Source organism: Vulpes lagopus, chromosome 19 (genome assembly GCF_018345385.1).
Source record: "Vulpes lagopus strain Blue_001 chromosome 19, ASM1834538v1, whole genome shotgun sequence".
NCBI classification, from domain to species: domain Eukaryota; kingdom Metazoa; phylum Chordata; class Mammalia; order Carnivora; family Canidae; genus Vulpes; species Vulpes lagopus.
Genome location: NC_054842.1, coordinates 27,683,980 through 27,711,954, shown reverse-complemented (window position 1 = coordinate 27,711,954; position 27,975 = coordinate 27,683,980). Strand labels below are relative to the sequence as shown.

Below are 27,975 nucleotides of genomic sequence, written 5' to 3'. Positions count from 1 at the left end.
CACAAGAGATTTAACCTGAAATGGCTTGGAAACCGTAATCTAGTATTTCTCAGTAGGATGCAACTCCACACTGGGGGTAGCCCACACTTAGGGGTGGCCCATGGAGTAGGAGGGCAGCAACTCTCGGTTATGAAACATGGTACCAGTAGTTAAATGTTTGTCTTCATTTTTCTTCCATTTTGCTGTTAGCCTTCATCATAGCTCTTTCCTTTAGCTTTTTAAATTGTACTGTATTGGGGGTTTTGTTTCTGTTGTTTGCTTTTCATCTGTTCTCTTGTCAGCAAAACAAAGAATCCACTCTAAGGCAGAATCTCTGGATGATTCTCAGGGTTCAGAGTTGAACTGCTGGAGTGTAACCCAGGGGAGGGACAGCTTCGAGATGAAGAGCTTAAGCTCTTAAACTTCTTTCTGTATCATAATCTTTGAGTTCTTTTTGGGAGCTTACCTGTGATTTATTGTTTTACTCACTTCAAAATTTGTTTATATTTAACATTTATGACATCTTTCAGACACAAGATTAGGAACAGGGATTGATCCATGCACATGTACCCAGCCCCTAGCTTAAGAAATACAATGAAGTGTGGTGCCTGGGTGGCTCAGTTGGTTGAACATCTGCCTTCCGCTCAGGTCATGATCCAGAGTCCTGGGATTGAGCCCCATATTGGGAATCCCTGCTCAGCGGGGAGTCTGCCTCTCCCTCTGCCTCCTGCTCCCCCTGCTTGTGCTCCACCCCCCCTTTCTCTCAAATAAATAAAATCTTTAAAAAAAATTCAGTGATGCTCCCTGTATACCCTCCCCCATTGCATTTTCCCCGGTGCCATAGAGGTAACCACTATCTTGAATTTGCTGTTTATAATTCCCATGTTAACCCTTCTTTAGAGGATGGACATTTAGGTTGTCTTAACTTTTCAGTGTTATAAACAGTTGTCTCTAAACATTCATGCATGTGTCCTCATGCGCATGTATGAGTTTTTATGTATGGTAGCTTGGGGTGGGTGATCATCAGGGTTGCTAGATACTGCTAAACTGGTCTCCAAAGTTATTATACCAATTGATAGTTCCACCTTCTGTATGTAAGAACTCCCCTTTCTCCACATCCTCAGTTGTGAAATTTGTAATTTTTTGCCAATCTAAATGGATGAGAAATGCCTTCTCATTTCCACTTCGCTGACTATTCCTTGAAGATATAGATAGATATAGATACGCCATTTGGTTTCGATATTGTCAATTTCCTGTTTTATCTCTTTTGCCCATTTCTTTATTGGATTATCTTTTTTTATTTGTAGATATTCTTTTTATATTCTGAATATTTCTTCTTTGTCTTTTAACTTAGCTTATAGTTACTTTTGAGGTACCAAGTTGTGGTCTTTTGGTGTGTGGTCACATTTGACAATTCTTTTCCTTTCTGTTTTATACTCTTGGTATGTTAAGAAAACTTTCCCTAACTAGGGTGAGATTTTTTTTTCTATATTTTTATCAAAAAGTTTAGTTTTTTTTATATTTAAGTGTCTAGTCTACCTGGAATTGATTTCTACACATGATGGGAGGTATCAATCCAAGGGTTTTTCCCATATAATATCTATAGCAATTAGATTTGCTATGTAATTAACGACTTTGAAACTCAGTGACTTAAAACAACTACCACTTACTTAATTTATAATCCTATGAGCCTGAACTGAGCTGGGTTCCTTCATGTCCGTGGTCAGTTGCTAGTCACCTAGGTCACCAACAATTTTCATATGTTGGTCTGAAATCTAAGTATTTTACTGTACTTTATTAATTTTAGTTTGCTTTTAGATTCTCTTGGGTTTCTTTGTAGATAATCATATCATCAATGAAAGTTTGTTTTTTTTTCCTTATTTTTGTATATTTTATATTTTTCTTATCTTAATGTATTACCTAAGTCCTCTGACACTGGAAGTTGACTGGTTATCCACTAGGGTGGCAGGTATATCGCTACTGAACCAGTTATCTCTCATCATTCAACAGGCATCCCTGGGCTTCTTCAGATGATGGCAACAGATTGTAAAAGTGGACAAACTCCACTGTGGAGGCCTTTGTATATCATGGTTGCCAACACGTGGTTCAGACTCTGAGTAAGATGGCATTAAAGTTACACGATAAAGGAACATAAATATGGAGAGAGGGATAATTGCTAGCCATTTTTGTAGTCAATTTCCCAAAATATCCATTGTTCATTATGCTACAGTTCATCCTTGTTCCAGTGATCCATAATGTCATCTCTGTCATACATCAAGTTTCCATATATATGTGGTCTGTCTCTGGTATCTGCTCTTTTATATCCCAACACCAATCCTATAATACCTTAATTTCTGTATTTTAAAAATAAGTCTTATGTTGGCAGGAAAGTCCTTCTACTTTGCTCTTTTGAAACTATCTTGTTTATTGTATTTCGTGCCCTATTGCTGCTATAACAGATTACCACAAATTTAGTGGTCTAAAACAACAGACATTTATTGTCTTACAGTTCTGTAGTTTAGAAGTCTGAAATGGGTCTCCCTGGGATAACATCAAAGTATCAGCAGAACTGCATTCCTTTATTTTTTTTTTTAAGATATTTATTTATTTATTTATTTATTTATTTATTTATTTATTTATTTATATATTTATTTGAGAAAAATAAAGCATGAGCAGGGAAAGAGGCAGAAGGAGAGGAAGAAGCAGACTCCCTGCTGAGCAGGAAGCCCACCCGCCCCAGGGGGCTGGATCCCATGACCCTGAGATCACTACCCACACCGAAGGCAGATGCTGCCACCCAGGTGCCCCGCCACTGCACTCCTTTCTGAACGCCTTAGGAGAGAACCTGTGTCTTATTCCCTGAAGCTTCTGGAGGCTTTCCACTCACATTCTTGGCTCCATCTTCAAAGTGAGCAATATCAAGCCAAAACCTTCTCATGCTACCATCTCTCCGGTTCTCCTTCTACTTCTTTCACTCATAAAGATACTGGTGATTGTATTGAGCTTAACTGCATAATCCAGGATAATCTCTGTTAGTCAGCTCTTTAGCAACTTTAATTACCTTTGGCTAATTCACAGATTCTGATGATTAGTTTGTGGACATCTTAAGGGGCCATTATTCTGCCTACCAGATCTATTCTTGGCCTTTTTCTTTTTCATGCATAATTCTGGAATCAGTTTGTCAAGTTCCATGAAATACTCCTTGGGATTTCAATTGGAATTATATTGAATTTATAGGTTAATTTGCATAGAATAATGTCTTTATTTTTGCCTTATTCCTTGCCATAAGCATATCTCTCCACTTATTTTATTCCTTAATGTCTTTCACTAAAAATATTTCATTATACTTATTATATTTATTCCTAAGTACCTTTCTTTTTATTTATTTATTTGCATTTCCTAGTTTTAGGGGACCTCTATTTTAGAATGCAATTAATTTTCATATGTTGGTCTGAAATCTAAGTATTTTACTGTACTTTATTAATTATAGTTTGCTTAGGGATCCCTGGGTGGCACAGCGGTTTAGCGCCTGCCTTTGGCCCAGGGCGCGATCCTGGAGACCCAGGATCGAATCCCACGTCGGGCTCCCGGTGCATGGAGCCTGCTTCTCCCTCTGCCTATGTCTCTGCCTCTCTCTCTCTCTCTCTCTCTCTCTCTGTGACTATCATAAATAAATAAAATAAAATAAAAAATTAAAAAAAAATTATAGTTTGCTTATAGATTCTCTTGGGTTTCTTTGTAGATAATCATATCATCAATGAAAGTTTGTTTTTTTCCTTATTTTTGTATATTTTATATTTCTTTTTCTTATCTTAATGTATTACCTAAGCCCTCTAGTACAATATAGATAAGCACTGATAAGTGGCATTTTTGTTTCATTTCATCTGTTTATATAGTTAACTAAGTTGGTATACTTTTTCAATAAAATGATTCATCATTCTTGTATTAAACCCAATTTGGTCATGATGATAATTTTCTTATGCATTGCTTAATTCATTTTTTCTATTATTTTTATTTAGGCTTTTTCCATTCGTGTTTAAGAGTGAGGGTCAACCATTGCTTTCCTTCTTGAACTACCCTTATAGCAAGGGTTTTGGGTTATACTACCTTTTAAAAAAGTTTTGGGGAGTTCCTGGGAGGTGCAGTTGGTTGTGTCCGACTCTTTGTTTCAGTTCATGTCGTGATCTCAAGGTCATGTGAGAGTGCCCCCCATTGGACTCTGCTAGGCCTGAAGTCTGCTTGGGATTCTCTCCCTCTCCCTCTGCCCCCTCCCCCTCTTTCAAATAAGTAAATAAATCTTTTTTAATACGTTTCCCTGGGTAGCTCAGCACTTTGGCGCCTGTCTTCAGCCCAGGGCATGATCCTGGAGTCCCGGGATCAAGTCCCACGTTGGGCTCTCTGCATGGAGCCTGCTTCTCCCTATACCTGTGTCTTTGCTTCTTTCTCTCTCTGTGTCTCTCATGAATAAATAAATAAAATCTTAAAAAAAAATAAGTTTCGGAACAGTTTGTATGAAACATATATATATTAATATATTCATGTAAAAAAAGATACGGTATGTGTCTTTTTCTTTAAAGTCCGAGAGAATTCTGAAAAGTAGACCAGGATTGCTGCTTCTGGGGCAAGTCTTTGATAATTTCATTTTTCTTGGGTAATTTATCTGCTTTGTCTTTTTCTCTTTCGGACTTAGTTTTGGTAAATTTTATTTTCCTAGGAGGTTTCGTGTTTCATCCACATATCCATTCAACATACATTTGTTCCTGACCATCAGATAATCAACTCTAAATCTTTGTCCCATTCCCTTTTAGTGTTTTCTTTATGCTTGTGTGTGTGTGTGTTGCTTTTGTCTTTGGTCTGTCTTGTTGGAGATTTGTTTAATTTCACTAGTCTTTTCAGAGAATCAATTTTGGACCCAAGGCTCTTTGGAGAAATGATGAGTTCCAGACCTGAGCCAAGAAACTTGCAAGAGAAGCTTGGGGACATAGCTTAATGTCAGATTACAAAGAAACTATTAGAAACTACTGGGGTTAAGGAGGGCTTGTGATGTGATGAACACTGGGTGTTATACTATTTGTTGGCAAATTGAATTTAAATAAAAAAATTAAATAATAAGAATAAAAGAAAACACTACTAGGGTACTATCAAGAGGAATCAATAGCCAACTTGAAGAGGCTGCCATTGGTCAAGGATGGGATAATTTGAGTTTTAATAATGGTAATAATTACAATGGAGGGAATTTCATCAAATATATTCAAAGACATGAGTTCATAAATGATATTTTTTAAGAAGTGGTCATCTTCAGACAATAATAGAAAATCAATTCATTATCTTAAAAACTGATTTTAAAAAGAATGGGAGAATCTAGCATTTATCCTGCCTTTCCCATATGTACTGTACCACTAGATAATGAAATAGCAGATAAAAGAGAATGTCTTTTTATAAAAAGTATTCCAATTAATAAATAAAGCATAATGATAGAATTAGGAAGCCAGCATTTTGCAACCCCCAGTGAATAAAGGCATTAAGTGTCAATGTTTTGTGCCAAGGTTATGAAAAGAGAGTTAGACATGTACCTTATGATGAAAATACACACTGTCACCCATAGTCTTGCCAAAGGGATGGACCCTTGAGTCTGATCCAGTCCCTGAAATCCAGCTGCCAATTTGCAAGAAATGCCAAGAAAAGCAGAAAAGTTTGAACTTTACCATGCATTTGCAATAACAAAATCCATTGTTTTGGAAAATCTACAGGTCTAATGACCAGACTTCTTCAAAAGGTTAATTTTATGGAAATAAAAGGGATTGAAAAGAAACTTACACGTTAAAATAGACTTAAAGACTATTTCAATGTTTTTAAATTGGGAAGACTAAACTGTAATGCCGAAGGATGCACATTGCGTAATTTGTTTTTAAGGAAGTGGTAAGCATAAAAGTCATGGTAGTGGTTGGTTGTCATTTATGGGTAGAGTTGTCAGATTTAGAAAAACAAAATAAGACACCCAGGACTCCCAGTTACATTTGTTTTTTTTTTTTTTTTTTTTAATTTATTTTTTTATTTTTTTTTAAATTTATTTATTTATGATAGTCACAGAGAGAGAGAGAGGCAGAGACACAGGCAGAGAGGGAGAAGCAAGCTTCGTGCACCAAGAGCCGACGTGGGATTCGATCCGGGTCTCCAGGATCGCGCCCTGGGCCAAAGTCAGGCGCTAAACCGCTGCGCCACCCAGGGATCCCCTCCCAGTTACATTTGAATTTCAGATAAATGATGAATAATTTTTAGCGTATGTCCCAATATACTTGTTTATCCAAAGTCAGGCTTAACTTGGCTTCCTGTATTTTATCTGGCAAAATTTTGATTTTATTCAAGATGATAATGCAGCATTCTTGACAGCCTTCCTTGTAGCTGGAGTGCTCACGAGTCCCTTAGGGGCCAGAGCAATTTAAGTGAAGCCAATGGACAGGGCTTCAGGGAAAGCTGATTGCACTGGCGAATACCCTCCTAGTTCTTCGGGTGCTCAGCCTAGTGGGATGGGGTTTTGGAGTTGCAGCAGTCTTGTTGAGAGCCTGTGCCTTGGACTGTGAATTTCACAAGTTCCCAGGATGGCGAGAGGAAGCTGGAGGTGGGCATCTGCGCCCTTCCTTCAGATGAGTTAGGCTCTGATACAACCTTCATTGGTTGGTCCTGGTGAAATAGTTGCTCTTGATGGCAGGCCTCTGGAAGAACATAATACTCTGTCTGCTTTCCCCTTCTCTCCACCAGAAACATGAGGCGATTTCTCCCTAGCGCTCACTCTGAGAGCCCCGTAGAACTCCTAGAGGTAAAACTCACAAAAGACTGAGCCCTCTTGAAGTTTTAACTCTCAGACTCATGGGCCCTGAGCCCCCCAAGTTTGTCAGTTATGGCTCAAGTTTTCCCAGGCTAGGACTGGTTCCCGTGGAGGTTGCGGCTCCAGGAAATTGTGATTCTCTGCAAACACCCGTCTCTCTAATTGGGAAGGCAGAGGTTTGCCCTGTGACCTCAATTCTCTGCTGTCATTAGGAAGAGTTGTTGGTTTTCAGATCATTCAGGTTCTTACTGGTTAACAGTGGGACAGCTGCTTCCAGGCTCCTTGTAAGCCAGACTGTAAACCAGAAGTCTCAGCCGTTTATTTGTTCTTCCTCATATTTTTTCATTTATTGGAAAAACAAGGTAGCATTCAAGAAAACATTTTAAATCCCCAGAAGATGACATGCCATGTTTTCCTTAATTTACATTCTTTTCCAGTCTTTGTTCGTAGGTATAAATGTTTTATTTAGCTATTCTCATTGTAAATATAGAAAAATTTTTGCTGTTTACTTAGCACTTTTTTTTTTAAGATTTTATTTATTTATTCATGAGAGACACAGAGAGAGGCAGAGGCATAGGCAGAGGGAGAAGCAGGCGGAGCCTGATGCAGACTCAATCCCAGGACTCCAGGACCATGACCTGAGCCAAAGGCAGACACCCAACCACTGAGCCACCCAGGTGCCCCTAGCACATCTTAAATATAGTCCACCATCAGAGTTTTCATAACTGTCTTTTCAGTGTTTACTTAATGTTCCACTTGGTTTATATGTATTAAATTTCATAACTTTGTTCATACTGAATATTGTTTTTCAACTTTCCCTGTTGGGAGTCATTCTTTGATTTTAGCTGGCATCTGTTTATTGAACACAAGTACTTTACATCAGATATTTTCATTTCCAACTTAAACAGATGAAGAAACTAAGGCTTATGTATCACAAATAACTTACTCAAGGTTATGAAATGAGTAAATCAGAGCCAGGATTTGAACTTGGGTATGTTGAAACTCAAAAGCCTACATTCTTTACTTCATGGTATGTTGTCATTCCAACTAACCTTTTTTGGGGGGAGTTGACTTCCTAAAATAAAAACCCAGAAGTACTGTAATTTATAATAAGAATCATCAAACTTTTTTCCCCCCAGTAAGAAATTGCAATTCATTATCACTTTACTAGTTCACCTTCATTTTTTTTAAGATTTTATTTATTTATTCATGAGAGACACACAGAAAAGAGGCAGAGACATAGGCAGAGGGAGAAGCAGGCTCCCCTTGGGGAGCCTGATATGGGACTCCATCCCGGGATCCAGGATCATGCCCTGCCGAAGGCAGATGCTCAACCACTGAGCCACCCAGGTGTCCCTTAATTTTTTTTTTTTTTTTCAAATTTAATGCCTTGGAATAGTACCAGTTAATGCTTATTTTGTACATAAGTGCAAAATCTTTCAAAATGATTTATGATTGTTTTCATTTAAATGTCTTTTGTTCATTGCCTGTTTACAACTGTTATCTTGATGTTTACATTTTGCATGTAAATTTTAATTTGTCAATCTGTTTCTTCTATTTACTCTTCAAATTTTAGAAAGTGGTTTAATCAAATGTCTGACATCAAATTCTAATTTATTCTAGCTTTCCTGTCAGTCAATATCTAACTCCTGATTTTGAGTTTATTTTTGTAGATGGCCTAAGATGTTTAAACTTAATTCCAAATTGTTTGTAGTTTAGTCCCAGTATCACTTATTCAATCAAGTGCTTCCTCCTGTTGTTTTGAGTGCAGTGGCATAAAGAGAATGCAGGCTTTTGGACAAAATCAATTTGGGTTAAATCCTGGCTCCAGACATTGATCCCCTTCAAGGTTAGGCGTAATCTCTTTTCGAAGAAGAGCTAGACTGTTCTCTGCTTTAGCCCCTAGAGCAGAGGGAACATAGCACCAGCCTATCACGGAAGAATATGAAACCTGCGCATCCAACTCCATACTTCCACCAACCTCAGAAAGTCCCAGGCTTGGAAGACATGGATCTGCAGGCCTAGTAAAGCTGTGGGACAGAGCAGAGCCAGTCTGATGTCTGCCCTCCAGAGGGTCTGGAGGGCATCAGGCAAAGGGGCTTGTATTAGTAACCAGGATGCCGCTGTGGCTGAGCTGGGACCTTTGCCAGAGGCACATGGGTGATTACTGATCTAACCAAAGCAGAAGAAAACAAACACTCGGTGCCTCCAGGAAGAGAGAGAAAGGTGGACATACTAACCATTTCTCTATACCTTTACTGTACTGTGGGTGGATTAGTGAATGGGCTGGAAAGTCACTGTCATCCTTGATAGTGCGCTGCCCTGTAACTGAAAACCACTGCCCACCTGCCTATGCTGTGGGTCCCCTCCACGTCCCCACCATGCTTGTGTCTAGGGTACCCTCTCCAGGTACTCAGAACTGATAGTATTTGGGCCCATTTGCCTGCTTTTAGCTGTTTCTCTCTTGGTGATGTTGACCATACCTCCCCCAAATATATGCTTCCTGGTTTCTCTATAGGAGAAAGTGGACTTTGGCATGCTAAGTCTAGTTCTGTGTCTTACTTTTGCATTTTGTGTTATTTCTTTCACACACCCTACTATCATTCATTTTCAGTGTTTCCAGACTATTTTATTAAGGATTATTCTTTTGCCTTGGGGAGTACGGTTCCCTGGCTGTCGTACCCAATCCCATTATTCTTCACCATCTGCATCCAGGGTATCTCCACTATCATGTTGGTGCTGTGATCTAGTTTTTCACTTCTGAGCACTGGCAGATAAGAGCACAGGGGTGATGGACTTGTGGTGATGTTTCATCCGCTCCACCCTTAGAGACGTTGTGTCCAGACACTTAGTAATCACAAAGAGCCTTTCCATTGCCCACAAATCTGAGCACATCTTCCTAGAAAAATTTGACCTGTGGTTTTGGGAGATGTTTTCCATGCACTGGTTATGTTTCTTCTAGATGTCCAGGCTTCAGGTCTTCATTATCTAGAAGGTGGTTCTTTCAATGACTCTGGTTTCTAACAAGGAAATGGAGGAGAGATTTCCCAAGGGCTTTGAAAAACAATTCCTTGCTGACATTCATTGAGGCTCATTTCAGAGATACTATGATCATTCTTGGAGGATGCTCAAGTCAATGGAAAAAACTTCCCCCAAACATCGTTTCGGCATTTAAATACTTTGCTGCTCATTCCCATTAAATGTGGTAGAAACACTTTGAAATCTGCCCAAATTCTATCAGCCCTATTAGGGAGGCACCTGGGAAATAAAAGTGATAGTTGAAACTCATGTCTCCTTGACATGAGGGGAAGATAGGAGTCAGAATATAGGATCTGGGGTCCCTGGGTGGTGCAGCGGTTTAGCGCCTGCCTTTGGCCCAGGGCACGATCCTGGAGACCCGGGATCAAATCCCACGTCGGGCTCCCGGTGCATGGAACCTGCTTCTCCCTCTGCCTGTGTCTCTGCCTCTCTCTCTCTCTCTGTGTGACTATCATAAAAAAAAAAAAAAAAGAATATAGGATCTGTGTGCACTTAATTTCTAGCTCAGTGGTATTCTGAGTGTGACCCCCATGCCAGGAGCGTTAGCATCATCTATGAACTTGTTAGAAAATGCATATTCTCAGGCCCTGTCCCACCCCCTACTGAATCAAAACTTCTGGGAATGGGGTACGGGGATCTGTGTGAGCAAGCCCTCCAGGTGACTCTGAAGGCATGCTCACATTTGAGAACCCCTGCTGTGGTCTGACCACCCAGAATTGCCATTGGGAGTGCTACTTTGATCTGCTGCAGCTAAGTTGAAGCCTACTCAGTGGTACCGGTCTTTGTTGGTCTGACTGATAAATTGCCCCAGTTTCCAGTCTTTTTTCAGTACTAACTAGTGCTGGGGTTTTCCCGCACCATGAGAATAGAACTTTACTATTTGCTTTCACTGCTTTATGCGACAGGAAGATGAAATGAAATGATGGATGTTAAAATGATTTGAAAATGTTAGCATGGGGGATCCCTGGGTGGCGCAGTGGCTTGGTGCCTGCCTTTGGCCCAGGGCGTGATCCTGGAGACCCGGGATCGAATCCCACGTCGGGCTTCCGGTGCATGGAGCCTGCTTCTGTCTCTGCCTCTCTCTCTCTCTCTCTCTCTCTCTGTGTGTGTGTGTCTCTAATAAATAAATAAAATCTTTAAAAAAAATGTTAGAATGGGGCAGCCCTGGTGGCTCAGCGGTTTAGTGCTGCCTTCAGCCCAGGGCATGATCCTGGAGACCCAGGATGGAGTCCCACGTCAGGCTCCCTGCAGGGAGCCTGCTTCTCCCTCTGCCTGTGTCTCTGCCTCCCTCTCTGTGTGTTTCTCATGAATAAATAAATAAAATCTTAAAAAAAAAAAAGATAACGTTAGCATGTAACATGTAAAATTCAGGGCAGTGTCAATATAAAATTTTGTCCCTCTAGAGTCCTTAACTCAGCTAGATTTCCCCCATTCATTGTGCTGCCCGTCACAGTGTGGGTGTGTCACTTGGCACATCCAGTCACATCCTATGGAGTGTACCACTGTGAGATCAGAAATCACAACAAATTTAGAACTTGCAAATATAGAAGATGCACTAGGTCCTGGAAGCATGGCAAATAAGAAATGGCTTTCCTGAGGCCCACGTCTTGGAAAATCCTTTTTTTTTTTTCTGTTTTCCACTGTAAAAGAGGTAGATGAAGTGTTATAAATGAGAAGGAGAGGGAAAGGAGGAAAAACGGCGTCCACTTACTGCCTAAGATCGCTTTGCTATTGTGTTAGTGAAAAGCAAACCTCCTGGGGCCAGTGATCCTCAGTTGGTCCACACGGTGGCAGTGGCGAACCTGTAGAACCGGTCTCCGCCAGGGCTCTTTCTGTCCACCCAAGAAAGTGAAAAAGAAAGCACCTTCACACGTTAAACACGTGGGCAGTTCAGGGAGAAGTTTTATTGGACTGAATTTATGACGGTGATTTTCCATTTGAGGAAAAGAGAGATGACTTACAGTTAAGTTCAAGTGTCATGATCCTTCGATTGCTCGTTTGATGTCCTAAGATAAACTAGTCAACAAAACAGAAATAGGCCCTCCTCCAGTTACACTTCCGTATGTCACTCTCTTTTTTTAAGATAATAGGTGGAATAGGTAAAAGAAATCACAACTTAGCAGTTCAGCTCAGAGGGCTGAGTAATGTATTCACTGTTTTGAGTCCAGCTTTGAATCTTGACGTCGCCACCACTTGTCACTCGCAAGTGTTTACATTTGACATTTTTGACTGAGACGTCAAAAGTCTCGTCAGTGGATAGGTTTGCATGAAACTGTCCAAGCTAAAACCATTATGAGGCTTCCTATTCCAGGGGCCAGTCACAGAAGAGCTCACAACTAGCATCAGCAGTGGGGAGAACCGAAAATAAGAGGCTTTCTAGGAAATAAAAGGTCTCTTTCAGGATTTCTTTAACTTCAGATTAGGTAAATTAGGTGGAGGTTGGACATTATTTCTCCTTACTTTGTAAAAGGATCTAGACAAGGATACCATGACCTTAATGAGAATAAGTCTAAAACTATTTGGAACTGGGCATCTGGGTGGCTCAGTCGGTTAAATGTTTGGGCTCAGGTCATGATCCCAAGGTCCTGGGATCGAGTCCGGAGTTGGGCTCCCTGTTCAGTGGGGAGTCTGCTTCTCCTGCTCCGTCCACCTCTTGCCCCTGCTCATGTTCTCTCTCTCTCTCTCTCTCTCTCAAATAAACCAAATCTTTTACAAAATAAAATAAAACTATCTGGAACTTGAAAACGTTTTGGAAGCATTTTGTCAGATATATACAGAGACACAGACTGTGCTGATTCCTTTATTACTTAGCAGGTCCTCCTGCCTTTGTTCCACAGGATATGCTGTTTCCTTTCTGCCTCCTTCCCCAGCCATGGGACTGGTTTTCTCCCTGACAAGTAAAGAATGACAAGCTCTTTTATTAAAATGATCAATAGTTCTATATATAAATTTCTAAATGTATATACCTGCCTCTGAAATTATCTTATTAAGAGTCCCTTAATAATAATCCTTTCATTTAATTGCAAAAGATACTATTGTAATAGTATGGCGAGGAAGGAAATACAGCTAATTATCAAGATGAATCACTTCACAGGGTGGAAATAAATGTTCACGTGTGTAAAAATAGCTAGTGATTGACGTGTTACAAAATTTCCACAAAATAGATTGCCATGCAATTTAGACGTGGATTTCTTCTCACAGACCACAAGAAACCTTCCTGACCAGGCTTAGTGTCAGAGGAATATTTTTCATGAGGAAATGAGAAGCAGGGACTTCTCTGGGGCAGTTCAAAGACCAGGATGCTTTCTTAGAGATGTCACTCCGGCCCATGTCTCCCCACTCCTTCTCTGATTTCCTGTCTTCTGGATCATTGCTCTTGGCATACTGTGGGCTTCAGCTTTCCCTCTGCGTGCAGGGGAGTCACTGGGAGATTCTGTGCGGAGGAGTGTCATGGTTGACTTAGGCTGGAACTAGATGTCCTGGGCTGTTCCAGCAGGAGGAGCAAGGAAGAGGCCCAGGCAACTGCAGGTGGTTTGAGAGGCCAGGGAGCGGGGCCTTTTATTTCTCTCTCTGACTTCATTTCTTTTTCTTTTTCTTCTATTTTTATTTTTAAATATTTTATTTATTCATGAGAAACAGAGAGAGAGAGAGAAAGACACACACACACACACACACACACACACAAACACACAGAGGCAGAGGGAGAAGCAGGCCCCATGCACGGAGCCCGACATGGGTCTCCATCCCAGGTCTCCAGGATCACGTCCTGGGCTGAAGGCGGCGCTAAACCGCTGAGCCCACCCTCCCACCCCTCACCCCCACCCCTCGGGCTGCCCTCTGACTTCATTTCTTGCTGCACCTTCCTCTGCCCTGGGCCCCGGCCCACTGCTCTCCTTGCTGTTTCCTGAAGCCACTCAGCAAGTTCCCACTTGCTAGCCGTTCTCTCTGCCTGGAACACTCCCCCCCAGGCATCCACAGAGCCTTCTCTCTCACCTTTGGCAGACCTCACCTCACTGAGGCCTTTCGTGACCTGACTGTTTGAAATTGTCCCCAGGCCAGGCCCTCCCTGCCCCCTTCCCTGCCTTTACCTCTCCTTTGCGCTTATCACCATCCAACATCCTAGGTATTGATTTGATTGTGGTCAGTCTCCCCATATATCTTGGGGTGGGGGTTAGCTGAGAAAGGGCCGGGCTTGTTCATGGCTGCACCCCTAACACCTGTACCTGCATCTGGCTCACAGTCGGGGGTCCCATGGATATCTGAAGTGAGCTCTGCTGTTTCCTGGCAGTGGGATTCAGGGCACCTCACGAGCCCGTGCCCCCACCTCAGGGGGTTATGGTGAGCAGAGTGGGCGAAGCAGGATATGGAGGCACATTGTCACCCAGATGGGGGCCTTCGTGCCAGGCCTTCCTGCAGTTTTAGCTCACCTGTCAAATGCCCTCCAGGGGAAGAGGGTGTGTAGCTGCCTTCTCAGGCTAAGCATACACCTCTACTCACCATTTTGTTTATGGTCCAGGTCCTGGCCAGCTCTAAATCTAGACCTGTTGCTGGGTTTCCAAGAACCCCACGACTTCCAGAACCTTCTTCCCAGGAAGCCCTCACACCCCACCCAGCCCACCTGTGCTTTCTGTCGTGCGCCAGCAATTCATAACCACGGGAAACCCGGTCTGGATGATGTCCTGCTGCATTAAAACAGTCTGTCTCTCCGACCTGGTATGCCTGTCAAAGTCCCTGCTTTGGGCCTTGTTTGGTTTTCCCTGAGACCTTTTATAGTGCCAAATAAAAAGGGAAAGCCAGCGTTTGCAAATTTGGTTCAACTGGCTGCTATTTCCCCACTCTTCAGGAAGGGCGAACTGTCGTAGCTATTTTTATTATAATTACTCATTCTCTCCTACCTCATTAAGCTGGCTTCTTTCAAGCATGAATACCTGGTGGAAATCTGCCTACCCTCTTATTATCGACCCACCTTTGTTCACACACAAATGATTGCCATTTACAGCTCTCCTACCAGGCATCTTTTGTAAATAGTCTAAATTTTATTTTCTCAAAACAGAAAGAAATGTGATATCTTGCTAGTTCCACAGTTTCCTGGTTTTACTATTTGGCAGGTCCTGAGACTTAAACAAATGTTCTCTGTCTCCAAGTAAATTGGTGACACACAGCTCTTAGTTGAGAAAAGGGGATGCTGTGACCACCACTCTGGGCCCCAGAAACTCCTGACGTGGCTCCACTGGAGAATGGTTGGCACAACTCTCCCCACTGCACCCCTCCCCCCAGCCTCAGTTTCCCCACCTCTTAGCGAGACCATTGTCTAATACTTGAGATATACTGGGGATGTGTCTTCGGAGATGAAATTCACACCCCCCACCCCCGCCCTGGGGCGCCTGGGTGGCTCAGTCAGTTAAGCATCTGCCTTCTAGCAGGGGTCATGATCCCAGGGTCCTGGGAGTGAGTCCCACATTGGGCTCCCTGCTCAGCAGAAAGCCTGCTTCTCCCTCTCCCCGCTCCCCATGCTTATGCTCTCTTTCTCTGTCAAATACATCTTTTAAAAAAAAAGAATATGAAAGTCCTCCCTTCCCCTGCCCCTCCCCATTATCATCATTATGGAATCAGAGAGAGAAAATGGAAAATAGATTTTGAGACTGTTAAAATTATTCCTTGCTGGTCTTCAGAGGCACAATTCAGATAAGAGAGCTTATCAATTATACTTTTGTTTCTACTCAAAAACTCATGACTGCTTACTCAAAGGCTCCTTGTTCTAATCTTCAAAGATTGTTCAGTGTCCCAGATGAATGGCAACAAGTCCTGGGGGGTGGTATTTGGATGGGCCGAGAAGTAACAGTGTGAGATGGGCAGGCGGGATGAGCCTTGCTCAGCCCGAGAAGTGTTTGCTTTTGCAAGGATCCTGACTGAGCATCCCAAGGCCTTGTTCCGTTGTTGAAAATACTTGTGGCTTTTGTTTCTGGAACTTTTAAGAGGAAAATAAAAGGAACTTTGGGGCCTGGAGAGTTTTGTTTCAAAATGCAAACACGGGAGTTATGAGTCAGACGTGGACAGGATGTCGTTATCTTTTTAAAAAGCAGCTAAAATAGGATTCTTGATTTATCTGTTATCTTGATGTTTAATCCGGATTCCTGAGCACCGGGTCAGCCCCAGCACCTCCCCAGAGAGCGAGTGCCTGGCCTTGGCACACCCCCTGGTAAATCTGTGTGTCAGGAGAGGGCCTTCAGCTGGGAGGCCAGGCTGGTTCTCAAGGCAGAATTGGACTATTCGCTGTAACGTGCTTAGTAACACATAACTGTTAGAAATAAAAACTCCTACTGGGAGAAAGGGCACGCAGGAGTGTCACTGTCAGTGACATTATTTACTTCTAATCTCTTAGGACCTGCAGAGCTGAGTTTACTTTCTAGAAAAGTCTAGTATATTTTCTAGAAAATTCTAGTTTATCTCCTAGAAAATTGCATTCTTATCACTGCAAGAGGATTTTATTTCCAAACGATTATACTTTGGGGCAGGAGTTTTGGAATCATAGAGAGGTTGAGGTGATTCTGTGCGTTGATAATTGTCAAATTAAGGAAGGAGAAAAAAAGTGTTTTGAGTGGGAGACTTCTCTTTACTTGTCCGTAACAGAGGGCAGACACTGGCATTTAAATAGAAGTCAGCAGCTTCTCTGCACCAAATAAAGAATGTTACGCTAAGAAGGACTTACCCTGTAAGTTCATTACTGACCAGAGAAAGGCCAGGAGAATTTTAATCCATGGGATTTTCATGGCTAGGAAAGCCGGGCTGTATTATCAGGATCACAACAATCAGAGCCGGTGTTGGTGGTTGACGTGTTTGTGTGTATGAAGGGCAGGTAGTGGGATGTGGGAATATGTCATTTAATTATGTAAAATAATTCTAGTAATCATTCTTACCTAAAACTTAAGTGTGTGGCCAGAAAGGCGAGTAGCGACGCACCGGCGTCCTGCTGAACCCTGGGTAAGAAAATCATGGCAAACACTAGGTCTGTTTTGGAAATGTCCTAAAACCAGACAGCGAGCCATTTTAAATGTAACTTGCTACGTGTTTGGAGAGAAACACATACCCCTTTATTAGGAACATGAAACAAATCTTTGAGCTGCAGTATCAGGGCGGGTAGGTTTAATTGCTGGGATTAATAAATCACAGCTGCAAAAGTTACATTCTTGGCAGGATTCTTTATTCAGCTGTTTTCCCCCTGCCTCCTTACGTTCCAGATTTATGGTCTGCATTATGTCTGGAGCCAGCAGTCGGTTTGCTCTTTTCCTCTGCGGCTGTTACGTGGCTGTCCTGGGTGTCCACGCTGAAGAGCCGTGCGTGGCCGAAACCCAGGAAGCTGAACACTACGTGGCTGCCGTGTACGAGCACCAGTTGATTCTGACTCCCAACCCTCTTGCTCTCGTGAGCCGCAAGCAGGCCTTGGAGCTAATGAACCAGAACCTCGACATCTATGAACAGCAAGTGATGATCGCAGCCCAAAAGGCAAGAAATGCTCCCCCAGCTTGTGTAGCAGAACAAGGCAGATTGCCCTTTGGCTCTCGGTCGGTGCTGCCTGCAGCCCCTCTGGAAAATTAGTCCAGCTGGTAAAATGGAGCAGAAGTAGTCCATTGGCCAGGGGCTCGCTACTCGGTGGTCCATGAACGGGCCGGCATCCGCACAGCCCTCTGGAGCCTGTGAGAAATGCATAATTTGGCTACCACCCCGGATGTGAATCAATTGACATTGTACCAAGATACCCAGGTGCTGTTTTTCACCTCATGTCTGTGAAGGCCAGAGCTAACCCCTGGTTCTCGGTGAGGCTTGCCCAGTGGGTGCCTGGGTCTCATACCCGCAGAGTCAGCTGGGGTGTAGGCAGGGCACTGGGATTTTTGAAGGCTCCCAGTGGATTCCAATGCACAGAAAAATCTGGGAACTACCAGGCATGAGGGTCTCTCATGCTCTCTGAGGCATTCAAAATAGTAAGCATCCGCAGGACTGCTGTTTGCTACCTTTAGATTATTTGGGGCTTGTTTCTGGTCTCTGTTCTAGACCATGAACAGCCTGGGAACTCAGTGCAGACATAATGGAGATAGACAAAGGGAGGACGTTGCCAGCCTTTGTGAAGGCTTCCTGCTTGGCCCTCATGTGCCATTCCTGCCAGGAAGGGTGGGGCACAGGGGGAAATGTTGGTGCCATATGTGACTGCAAGAAAGTGCCCTGTTGGAAAATCCATCACCAAAGGGAAGTTTGGACTCTCACCTGGTGGTGGTGGGGGTAAGCCCTGCTGCGTGAGGAAGCTCTGCCCTACCTTACACGGGATAAGCCCATGTGAGCAAAACTTCCCTGGTCTGTGAGTTTAGAGGTCAGAACGGGCTACGCCGGCAGGTCCTGCCTAAGCAGTCCCGGTCTCGGTTCAGGGCAGTCAAGATTGCCTGGGCAGCCACTCTCTTTGCTACATTTAAAAATTCTAACCCATTATATTTTGTGTGTGTATATATAAAATTATAGGTTACTTTTAAAAATACACACATACATATATGACTAATATTGGAAGGGAACCTAAAGACCTGGTCCAGCTTCTTCTGATGGGTGACACTCCTCTCTTGTTCCAAGCCCCACATCCAGTTTTTCCCTGAACACCTTCTGTGGCCCAGAACTCACTGTTTCATGAGAGTGGGAACTTCTGGTAAGGTCTGCCTTTCAATGAACAGTCAGCCTCCCTGCAACTGCCACCCATTGTTCTGTCCTCGGAGTTAAACAGACTGAGTGCCTTACCACGGCGTGCCGTTTCCCACAGATTTGAGGACAGCCATCATGTCCTCCCCCCGCCCCCAGGCCATATATCCCTGCTACCACAGACTTTCCAGATTATCTGTGTGCCCAGAGCTGTAGGAAGTTCTCCGTGTTCTGTCTGATGAGGGCAGGTGCAGGAGATCTAGCACCATTCTTGTTTGAGACGTTGTCCCCAGAAAGCAGTTGGTAGCCACATCTCACTGTGGACTCATAGGGCATTTGCTGTCAACTAACACTCCTGAGCCTTTTTCACACACAGACACACATGCTGCTAATTGCCATCCTGTACATTCAAAGTTCATTTCTTTAATAACCTGAGCGCACAACTTCACATTTATGCTGTAGAATTTCATCATCCCTGCCTTTTGGGCTATTTGGGGATCTTTACCGACATCCTGCATATCAGTTACCTTCACGTCATTCACACATTTGATACACACCTCATTTATGTCTACGCTGAAGTCAGTGTAAAAAAATCCCAGGCTGGGCCTTCAGCCTCCTGATGACACAGATCCACTCCAGAGCATTCTGTGCAGGGGTGCCTTCTTACAGCCACCCCTTGCTTCTCTGTCCTGTCCATAAGACCATTCTAAGATGTTTGCAAATGCCATGCTGCACCAGAGACTGCGACTGTAGTAGTCCCCTGCCTTTCAGTAACCAGCCCCCGAAGGAAACCTGTAACATGTTCTCATCGAACCATGCTGGCCCCAAGCATCTTTCCTTCTCTGTGTGGTCCAAAAGCAAGGATGAAGCTGTGGGGCTGATCATTTTTAGTGCTTGCCGATACCTCGGCACCCTTGTGTGATTATATGGGTTAAAGCAACTTCTAAGACAAACTGATGCCGAGCATGTGTCAAACTTTTATATCAAACTTGCTGGAAGGCAGGGGTTCCTGAATAAGCCAACTGAAATATTTCTCTCTTGGTAGAGATATTTCTAGGGAAGTAAAGGAGTCCAACTTAAAGATACTAGGCTGGTCCATCAGCTGGGTTGGTAGCCTTAGTCCCCAAGGAATTCTTGATCTCTTTGAGGTCTCTCAGAAAATTGCTCATTTATCAGGAATGCTAATTGCTTTCTAGATGGAGTGGTAATCATATTAGACCCAAAGTTCTGCCTGGCTCAAGCTTGGTTCCTCTTTATTCCTGGAAAATATGTATTCAGGAAATGCAATTTAACCTTAATATTAATCTAATATGTATACATGATTTAAGTGCTATTGTCCAAGAGAAACATTCAGCGTTCTCAAAGTTTTGTTTTTAATTAAGGAAAACATTTGTCCAGGTATTATTTTCGAGAAGTTAAAAACATGACTGTAATACTAATATAGGATGAACATGTGCCGTTGCTGTTATTTAACTCACTGATTAATAAAGAAATAGTAAGATGGTAAAGCTGGTTCAAAAGAGCATCCGAGGAACAGAAGCATGGATCAATCAGTCCCATGAATGTTGAAATGAATTTGCAAATCAATACAAAACTGGCTAACATACTATAGGGCAATACGATTATAATCTTTGGGGTGATTTATTAAATAACAAAGCCAAATGGTGATACATTCACTAGACAAATAATCCTTTAGTGAGCCTGTCAAGCAATATCCTAGGTAAGTTTGAAAGGCAGACATTCTTCATCTTTTTTGCCCAGTTTGCAGTAACTTTGCTTTATGAGGTGCTATAAGATGACCAGTCTCACACTCTACTGGAAGGAGTAGACATTGGCATCATCCTTCTGGAAGGCTGGCAGTGTAAAGAACTGAAAATGCTTCATATCCTTAAGCCAGTATTTTCACTTACACAACTTTGTTCTAAAGAAACAATCAGAAATTGCAAAGACTCGTGAGCAACATTTCATTCAGTAAGTGTTTTGAGCACCCTGAATGCAGATGGTCATGGCGGCCTCCTAAATAGAATGCGGCCAATGCAAATAACATTTTTGAAGGTATCTGTATAGTCTTGAGGCTCTAGGTAGTAAGAAAAGTCAAGATGAAAAACAGGTCTTGTATTAAAATAATAATAAATTATAATTAATATTGTTATCTCGTTTATACAGAGAAAAAAATGAAACTAATATTAACTAATATTTTGTTTTCTGAGTTTTCTAGTTAAACTTGTGAAGCTTTTTTAACCAGAAAAAATATTATAAAGTTTGCAGTGCATTCCAGAAATAAGTGACTCAAATTGCCACTTATTTTAGATTATTCATACCTTCTCTGCCTTCCTCCTCCACCTTTTACTTTGACATTTTAAGCTATGTAAGTGGAAAGTAGCAGGAGAATGAGGCCCTGATGCTGAGTGCTGAGGGCACCCCATTTGTTTGGATTTCATTACATAACTGCAGATGTCACCGGAGCCCCGGGCCAGCACAGAGAGCCTAGGGTGTCTACAGGTTTAGGGCAAACCTCACAGGGTGGTTAGAATTCTGAAGGGAGCCTCCTAATTCCTAGCCAGGGAACTGCAAGTTAGAGCAAGTCCTTATTTCTATGCTAAAATCAACACACTTGACTTTTTACCCACCAGCCCAGTGGGTAACTGGCAACTTGGCTGCATGTTAGAACCACTGGGGTGGGGCGCCTGGGTGACTTAGTTGGTTAAGCGTCTGACCTTTGATTTCGGTTCAGGTCACGATCCCAGGGTCATAAGATCGAGCTCTATGTCTGTCGGGCTCACACCCTTAGCATGGAGTCTGCATGGAATTCTTTCTCTCTCTCAGTCTCTACCCCCCCCCCCCCCCACTCTCTCTCAAAAGAAACAAAATCTTTAAAAAAAAAAAAAAAAAAAGAATCACCTGGGGACCTTACAACAAGCACTGTGGTCAGACCCAGTCAAATGAAGCAGACTTTTTAGGAGTGGGGCCCAGCATCGTCCCTAAACAGTGTTTTTTTCAGAAGTTCCCCATGTGGTTTAGATGCATGATAAGTGGAAACTACCAGACTGGAGCCACCCCATCTGTTAACAAGCCCAGGATTCAAGGCCTTCGTTCTGTGTCCCATACTCCACTGCACATCAGGAACTCCAAATCTCTCCTGACTGCTTTCTGCTTCAACCTCACTCAATCCCTCCTTCCCTGACATGACCTCAGGTATGAGGTATGGTTAAGGGTTGTTTCTAAAGCAACAACTAGGCCAAGTGAGATGCCTTCCCCAAGACTAAGATCCCTGTTGAGAGCCCGGCCGCCATCTTTATACCTCTGGTTCCTGGCACAGAACAACTGCTTGATGGCTGTCAGATGTGTGAACGAAAGAGTGAACAAATGAAGGGGTGCTTCCTGTTATCTGATCACATCCTATACTTTGATGTGTTTGACTTACAGGGTGTACAGATTATCGTGTTTCCAGAAGACGGCATTCATGGATTCAACTTTACAAGAACATCTGTTTACCCATTTTTGGACTTCATGCCTTCTCCCCGATTGGTCAGGTGGAACCCATGCCTGGAGCCCCACCGATTCAGTGACACAGAGGTATGTGAGGGTCCCAGCCTTGCTCCTCAGGGCTGAGGGCATGCAGACATGAACTGAGCCACTAGCCAAAAGCCAAGACATGTTAAAGGAGCCCAAAAGGAGACCCTAGGATCCTAAAAAAGGAAGCCCACACTCCCCAGCCTCCCTGTGCTACATAGTCACTCAGTTAAAGAATATCTGGTATTATGGGACATTTACTCATCTCTGGATTGTTCTATTTATTAATTACACAAGAAATACATGAATATATGCTTAGAAAATAAATGAATCAGAAGTAAAAAAAAAAAAAGTCAAAAAAATAAAAATAAAGAAGTAAAAAAAAAAGTCATCTTCCCATATAGCCCACCCATCACCCTGCTTCTCTTCCTAGAGAAACTGCCATCAAGTTTAATGTGCATCCAACTATATTCTTTTCTATACATTTCATAGTTATTGACATCCTTTTTTTTTTAAGATTTTTTATTTATTCATTCATGAGAGACAGAGAGACAGAGAGAGAAAGAGGCAGAGACACAGGCAGAGGGAGAAGCAGGCTCCATGCAGGGAGCCTGACGTGGGACTCAATCCCGGGTCTCCAGGATCACACCCTGGGCTGAAGGAGGTGCTTAACCGCTGAGCCACCCGAGCTGCCCTTAAAAGATCTTTGTTTCATTTGGTCAGTGCAATGTTAGAAGAGTCTTTTGAATTTTTGCCAATCTTATGAAGGTGCGTGCAAAATGATATATCATTATCTTAATTTGCATTTCATCATTACTAATCTTGCTGTCTTCTCAGATGTCCCTATTTGTTCTCCTGTGAGTCACCTCTTCATATCCTGTGCACCTTTTCAGTAGTGTTTTTTTTACTGACTTATGATAGCAGTTTACATATTATAGATATAATACTTTTCTAGCTTAAAATCATAAGACAGGGATGCCTGGGTGGCTCAGCAATTACGCATCTGTCTTTGGCCCAAAGCGTGATCCTGGAGTCTCCAGATGGAGTCCCACGTCGGGCTCCCTACCGGGAGCCTGCTTCTCCCTCTGCCTATGTCTCTGCCTCTCTGTCTCTTATGAATAAATAAATAAAATATTTAAAAAAATAAAATCATAAGACAAAAGGCAGGATTTTAAAAATTCATTTATTTATACCTTGTTTTCTTTAGGTCCTCCAGCGCCTGAGCTGTATGGCTGTCAAAGGAGATATGTTCCTGGTGGCCAATCTTGGGACAAAACAGCCTTGTCAGAGCAATGATCCAGGGTGCCCAAATGATGGAAGATACCAGTTTAACACCAATGTCGTGTTCAGCAATAATGGAACCCTTGTTGATCGCTACCGCAAACACAACCTCTACTTTGAGGCAGCTTTTGATGCCCCTCTCAAAGTGGATCACGTCATCTTTGATACCCCCTTCGCCGGCAAATTTGGCATCTTCACTTGCTTTGATATATTGTTCTTTGACCCTGCCATTAGGCTCCTCAGAGACTCTGAGGTGAAGCACGTTGTGTATCCAACTGCCTGGATGAACCAGCTTCCACTCTTGGCAGCCATTCAGATTCAGAGGGCTTTTGCCATTGCGTTTGGCATCAACTTTCTAGCTGCTAACATCCACCACCCATCTCTAGGGATGACAGGAAGTGGTATACACAGCCCCCTGAAGTCCTTTTGGCACCATGACATGGAAACCTCCAGAGGTCATCTTATAATTGCTCAAGTAGCTAAAAATCCACTGGGTCTCACTGGTACAGAGAATGCCACAGGTAAAACGGACCCATCCCATAGTAAGTTTTTAGAAATCTTGGCAGGTGATCCATATTGTGAAAAGGATGCTCAGGAAGTCCACTGTGATGGAGCTACCAAATGGAATGTGAACACTCCTCCGATATTTCACTCTGAGATGATGTATGACAATTTCACCCTGGTCCCTGTGTGGGGAAAGGAAGGCTACCTCCGTGTCTGTGCAAATGGCCTTTGCTGTTATTTACTTTACCAGAGGCCCACTGTGTCCAAAGAGCTGTATGCCCTGGGGGTCTTTGATGGTCTTCACACTGTGCACGGCACTTACTACGTTCAAGCTTGCGCCCTGGTCAAGTGTGGGGGTCTTGGCTTTGACACCTGTGGGCAGGAGATCACAGAGGCCACAGGGAGATTTGAGTTTCACCTGTGGGGGAACTTCAGTACTTCCTATATCTTTCCTCTGCTTCTTACCTCAGGGATGACCCTGGAAACCCCTGATCAGTTTGGCTGGGAGAATGACTACTCTTTCCTGAGGAAGAGTGGGCTGTCCTCTGGCCTGGTGACAGCAGCTCTGTATGGGCGGCTGTATGAGAGGGACTAGGGCAGTGTGGGGTGTGCAGCCCGGCACTTGCCCAGCCTGAAGCTCACAAGCACTGGGACTGTCTCTCCGCCCCAGAGCCCATCATGGGAGCTGTGGGACAAAGTAGGAGAGGTCGATTCCCCCCTGGCCTCTTCCTCTTTGATGTGAACCATTGAGTCTTTTCTGATAGTCTCTGCTCACATTTACCATTTCCAAGCCACATCTTCCTCTAGAAAATCTCTCATTCCGCAACTGATGTTAAGGGCAAAAACAAAAATAAATGTCAGTTTATATTTTATACATCCACAAAGCGGTGGGTTTTTATGCGTGTTTTCCTCGTTCTTGTTGGTCGTGACACCCAGGACATGCAAGTATCTTAATTCTCAAACACTGTCTGAGCTAAGAAACAAACTCTCAAAGCAAAAGCTGTATTAGAAATGGCTGCGTGGGCCCTTTTCCATTCTGGATGAATAGAATTCTGTCCAGATGAAGTGGTAATGCCAGAGCTATCGGCAACAGCCGAAATGTGGATCTTGAAGCAGCTTTTAAAAATAGAAGGGAAGTTTTCCTTCCATCTGCCTTTCTGTCAGTGAATGGAATGTGTCAGGCAGGACTCATAATAACTGGAAAGAAGGAGTGCAGTGCCCCAGAAGGGGAGGGAGGACGAGGGAAGGAGGGGGAAGGAGGGGAGAGAGGAGGCGGCTGGAAATAAGTGAAGAGAGGGGCAGCAGTGGGAAAGTATGAGTAAGAGGATTCTTTCTGCACCATGTGTCTCATCCAGGGATTCCAGGGACCTTAATAAATCATGCTAACTTTGGGCAAGAGCCTTCCAGTTGCCTAAATGAGCAAGATGGAATGTGGGTGTGATTCCATGAGCAGTCCCCAGAGGACCTGCCCTTGGAGAGAGGCATCTCACCTCTTGAAAAGTTGTAAAAACTGCCATGGAGGTGAGCCCACTGTAGTCATTCATTCATTTAATCACGCAACACGTATTTTTGGAGAGCCCATCAGACGCTTAACCGGCTGAACCACCCAGGCACCCCTCTAGCCAACATTTCAAAGTCATTTGCCTAGTAACCATTTCAGATGATTTTCAAGTGGGAAAATGGATAATTTTTAAAGAAGATGAATAATTAACGCTTCTGTGATTCGCCTCTTCGATGTCGTGGCTAGTTTCCTCTTTTAATTAGGTGTTTAAAGCAGTTATACCTTATACAAAGTAAAAAAAAAAAAACAAAAAACAACAGGACTCCTTCCCTATTCCCTGGAAGTGTGGCCTTCCAGACTCCTTTTCTGGCTTTCAAGCAGACTAATAAAGAGCACAGACCCTGGACTCAAGACAGCCCAGCTCACCTCCTTGGCCTCACTGTTTACTCTTCACTGCATAGACCCTGGACAATTGATTTAAACCCTGTCACACCACAATCTTCTCATTCATAGAATGTATCTTGAGTGATCCATGTGCAAATGATCCAAATAAGCAAAACCCCTGCTGACTCATTGCTCACTTGCAAAGGTTTGGAATGAGTCACGTCTTCAGGGAATAAGCAGGAAGAACCCAGAATTCCTGAGGAAGCCCTGGGAAGTCCCCCTGGAGCAGGGAAGAGGACTTCTCCCACCAGATGAGAGCTTGCCCGCCCTCCCCAGTGCGGGACCTGCCAGGAGGAGTGAGCTTGTGGCTCCGGATGTGGTTGGCTGCCACCCACTTAGCTCTCTGCCCCAAACCCCAGGGAAATAGAAATCATTTTAAAAATGCATATTGTTGCTTCATGCCAAGTGGCTTTAAGTCAGCCTGAGAAAGAGAGAGACTGAGCAATCCTAAACACAGACTTGGTGGACCTACTCCTCCCAGTAAACACTTAAGAAGCACTTGCTGGATGCACAGTCCTTTCTTCTGAACAGTCCACCTAAAGCTTTCCCTGAATTACTTTCTATTGACAATTTAGAATTAACTGCTTATAAAGTAGAAATGAGGGGGGAACTAAATAATGATGGTAAAACAATTATTTTTATAATAAAAAGAAGTAGCTGCCAGATGGCAGCACAAAGTGGAGGACAGGGGAAAATGAGTAAAATAAATAATTTTCAGGAAAAACATACACCTATGACTAATGGTTGTGATGTGCTTTTGTCAACTAATCCTGAAATTCAGGAAGCGAATGGCAATCTTGACCATAATGTCAAGGCAGGAAATCAAATGTATTTTTGGTCAAATCAGACTTGGGGGAAGTCAGTTGGTCTGTGTGGTTTCTCATGCAGGTACAGCTGGTGCCTGTTTGTGGTTTTCCTCACAGAGGAAGTGAGAGGCACAATGAGCTGTGTTTACAGTAGACGTAAAAAGGCCTGTTCCTAGAGAAGGCGAAACCACGCCCTGCTCACCGTCCCAGCACCCACTGCTCCCCCCTATGGGAGAGCCTGCCTGTAGCCCTGCTGAGGGACACCCACCCAGACCACCCTGCACTCACAGGTGGCCCTGCTCAGTACCCTGTGGCCCCATCCCTTGGCCATTGCACAACGGGCCAGGAGGAGGCACCTGACTCCAGCCCAGCCAGTCAGAGGGCTGCCTGTGACCTGCCAGGTGCCCTGGTACCGGAAACTGTCCAGAGAGGGACAAGCTCAGTCAGCTGCTTGGATTCTCAGTGAAACTCGGAACTGCTCAAATACCCACTGGAACAAATGGTTTCTCAACAAAGTGGATATACATATGGCAAAACAAAACAAAACAAAAAAGCTTTAGTACGAAATACATAAAAAGGCTTAGATTTAAAACAAATGCTGATGTGACATGAAGATCTGTGAGCAGGACTGCTGTGGAGGCCTTTGGTCTTACTGCCATGTCTCCCTCCCTGTGTTAGTTGCCTATTCCCTCACAGCAAATCACCCCAAAATTTAGTGGCTTAACACAGTCACGAACATTTTTAGCTCACAGTTTCTGTGGGTCAGGAATCTGGGAGTGGCTTGGCTGGGTTGTTCTGGCTCAGGGTCCTGTGAGGCTGTAGTCAAGATGTGAACTGGGGCTCTAGTCAGCTGAAGGCTGCACTGGTGTTAGAGGATGTTATTGATAATTGTGTTCCCCAAAAAGATATGTTGAAGTCTTAATCCCCAGGAACTTGGAATGTAACCTTATTTGGAAATAGGGTCCTTGTGGATATGATTAAGATGAGGTCATAGCAGAGTAGGCTGGCCCCTTAATCCAATGTGACTGGTGTACTTGTAAGGAGAGAAGGTACAGACACACAGGGAGAGGACGGCCATGTGACAACAGAAGTGAAGATCAGAGGAATGCATCCATGAGCCAAGGAACACCAAGGATTGCTGGCAAACACCAGAAGCTAGAAGAGTCAAGGAAGGCTTCTCCCTTACAGGTCTCAGGAGGAGCATGGCCCTGTTAACACCCTGATATTAGATGTTGAGCCTCCAGAACTATTGAGGCCCCAGAATTGACTCCAGTCAATCTCTGTTTTTAGGCCCAATTGGTGGTACTTTTTAAAGGCAACCCTGGGGCAGCCCAGGTGGCCCAGTGGTTTAGCGCCGCCTTTGGCCCAGGGTGTGATCCTGGAGACCCGGGATCAAGACCCACATG

The 27,975-nt window shown here is 43.4% G+C and overlaps 1 protein-coding gene across 2 annotated transcripts in view; it reads left to right on the top strand.

Moving 5' to 3' along the window:
• BTD (biotinidase) overlaps positions 1 to 24,698 on the top strand; it is a 31,202-nt gene extending 6,504 nt beyond the window's left edge. For both annotated transcript variants that reach the window (XM_041733923.1, XM_041733922.1), the window contains 3 exons: positions 17,083 to 17,347; positions 21,947 to 22,096; positions 23,241 to 24,698. In XM_041733923.1, the coding sequence (XP_041589857.1) occupies positions 17,083 to 17,347; positions 21,947 to 22,096; positions 23,241 to 24,413 (1,588 nt within the window). In that variant the 3' untranslated portion in view covers positions 24,414 to 24,698. The remainder of the gene's footprint in view (positions 1 to 17,082; positions 17,348 to 21,946; positions 22,097 to 23,240) is intronic.
• The last annotated feature ends 3,277 nt before the right edge of the window (positions 24,699 to 27,975 follow it).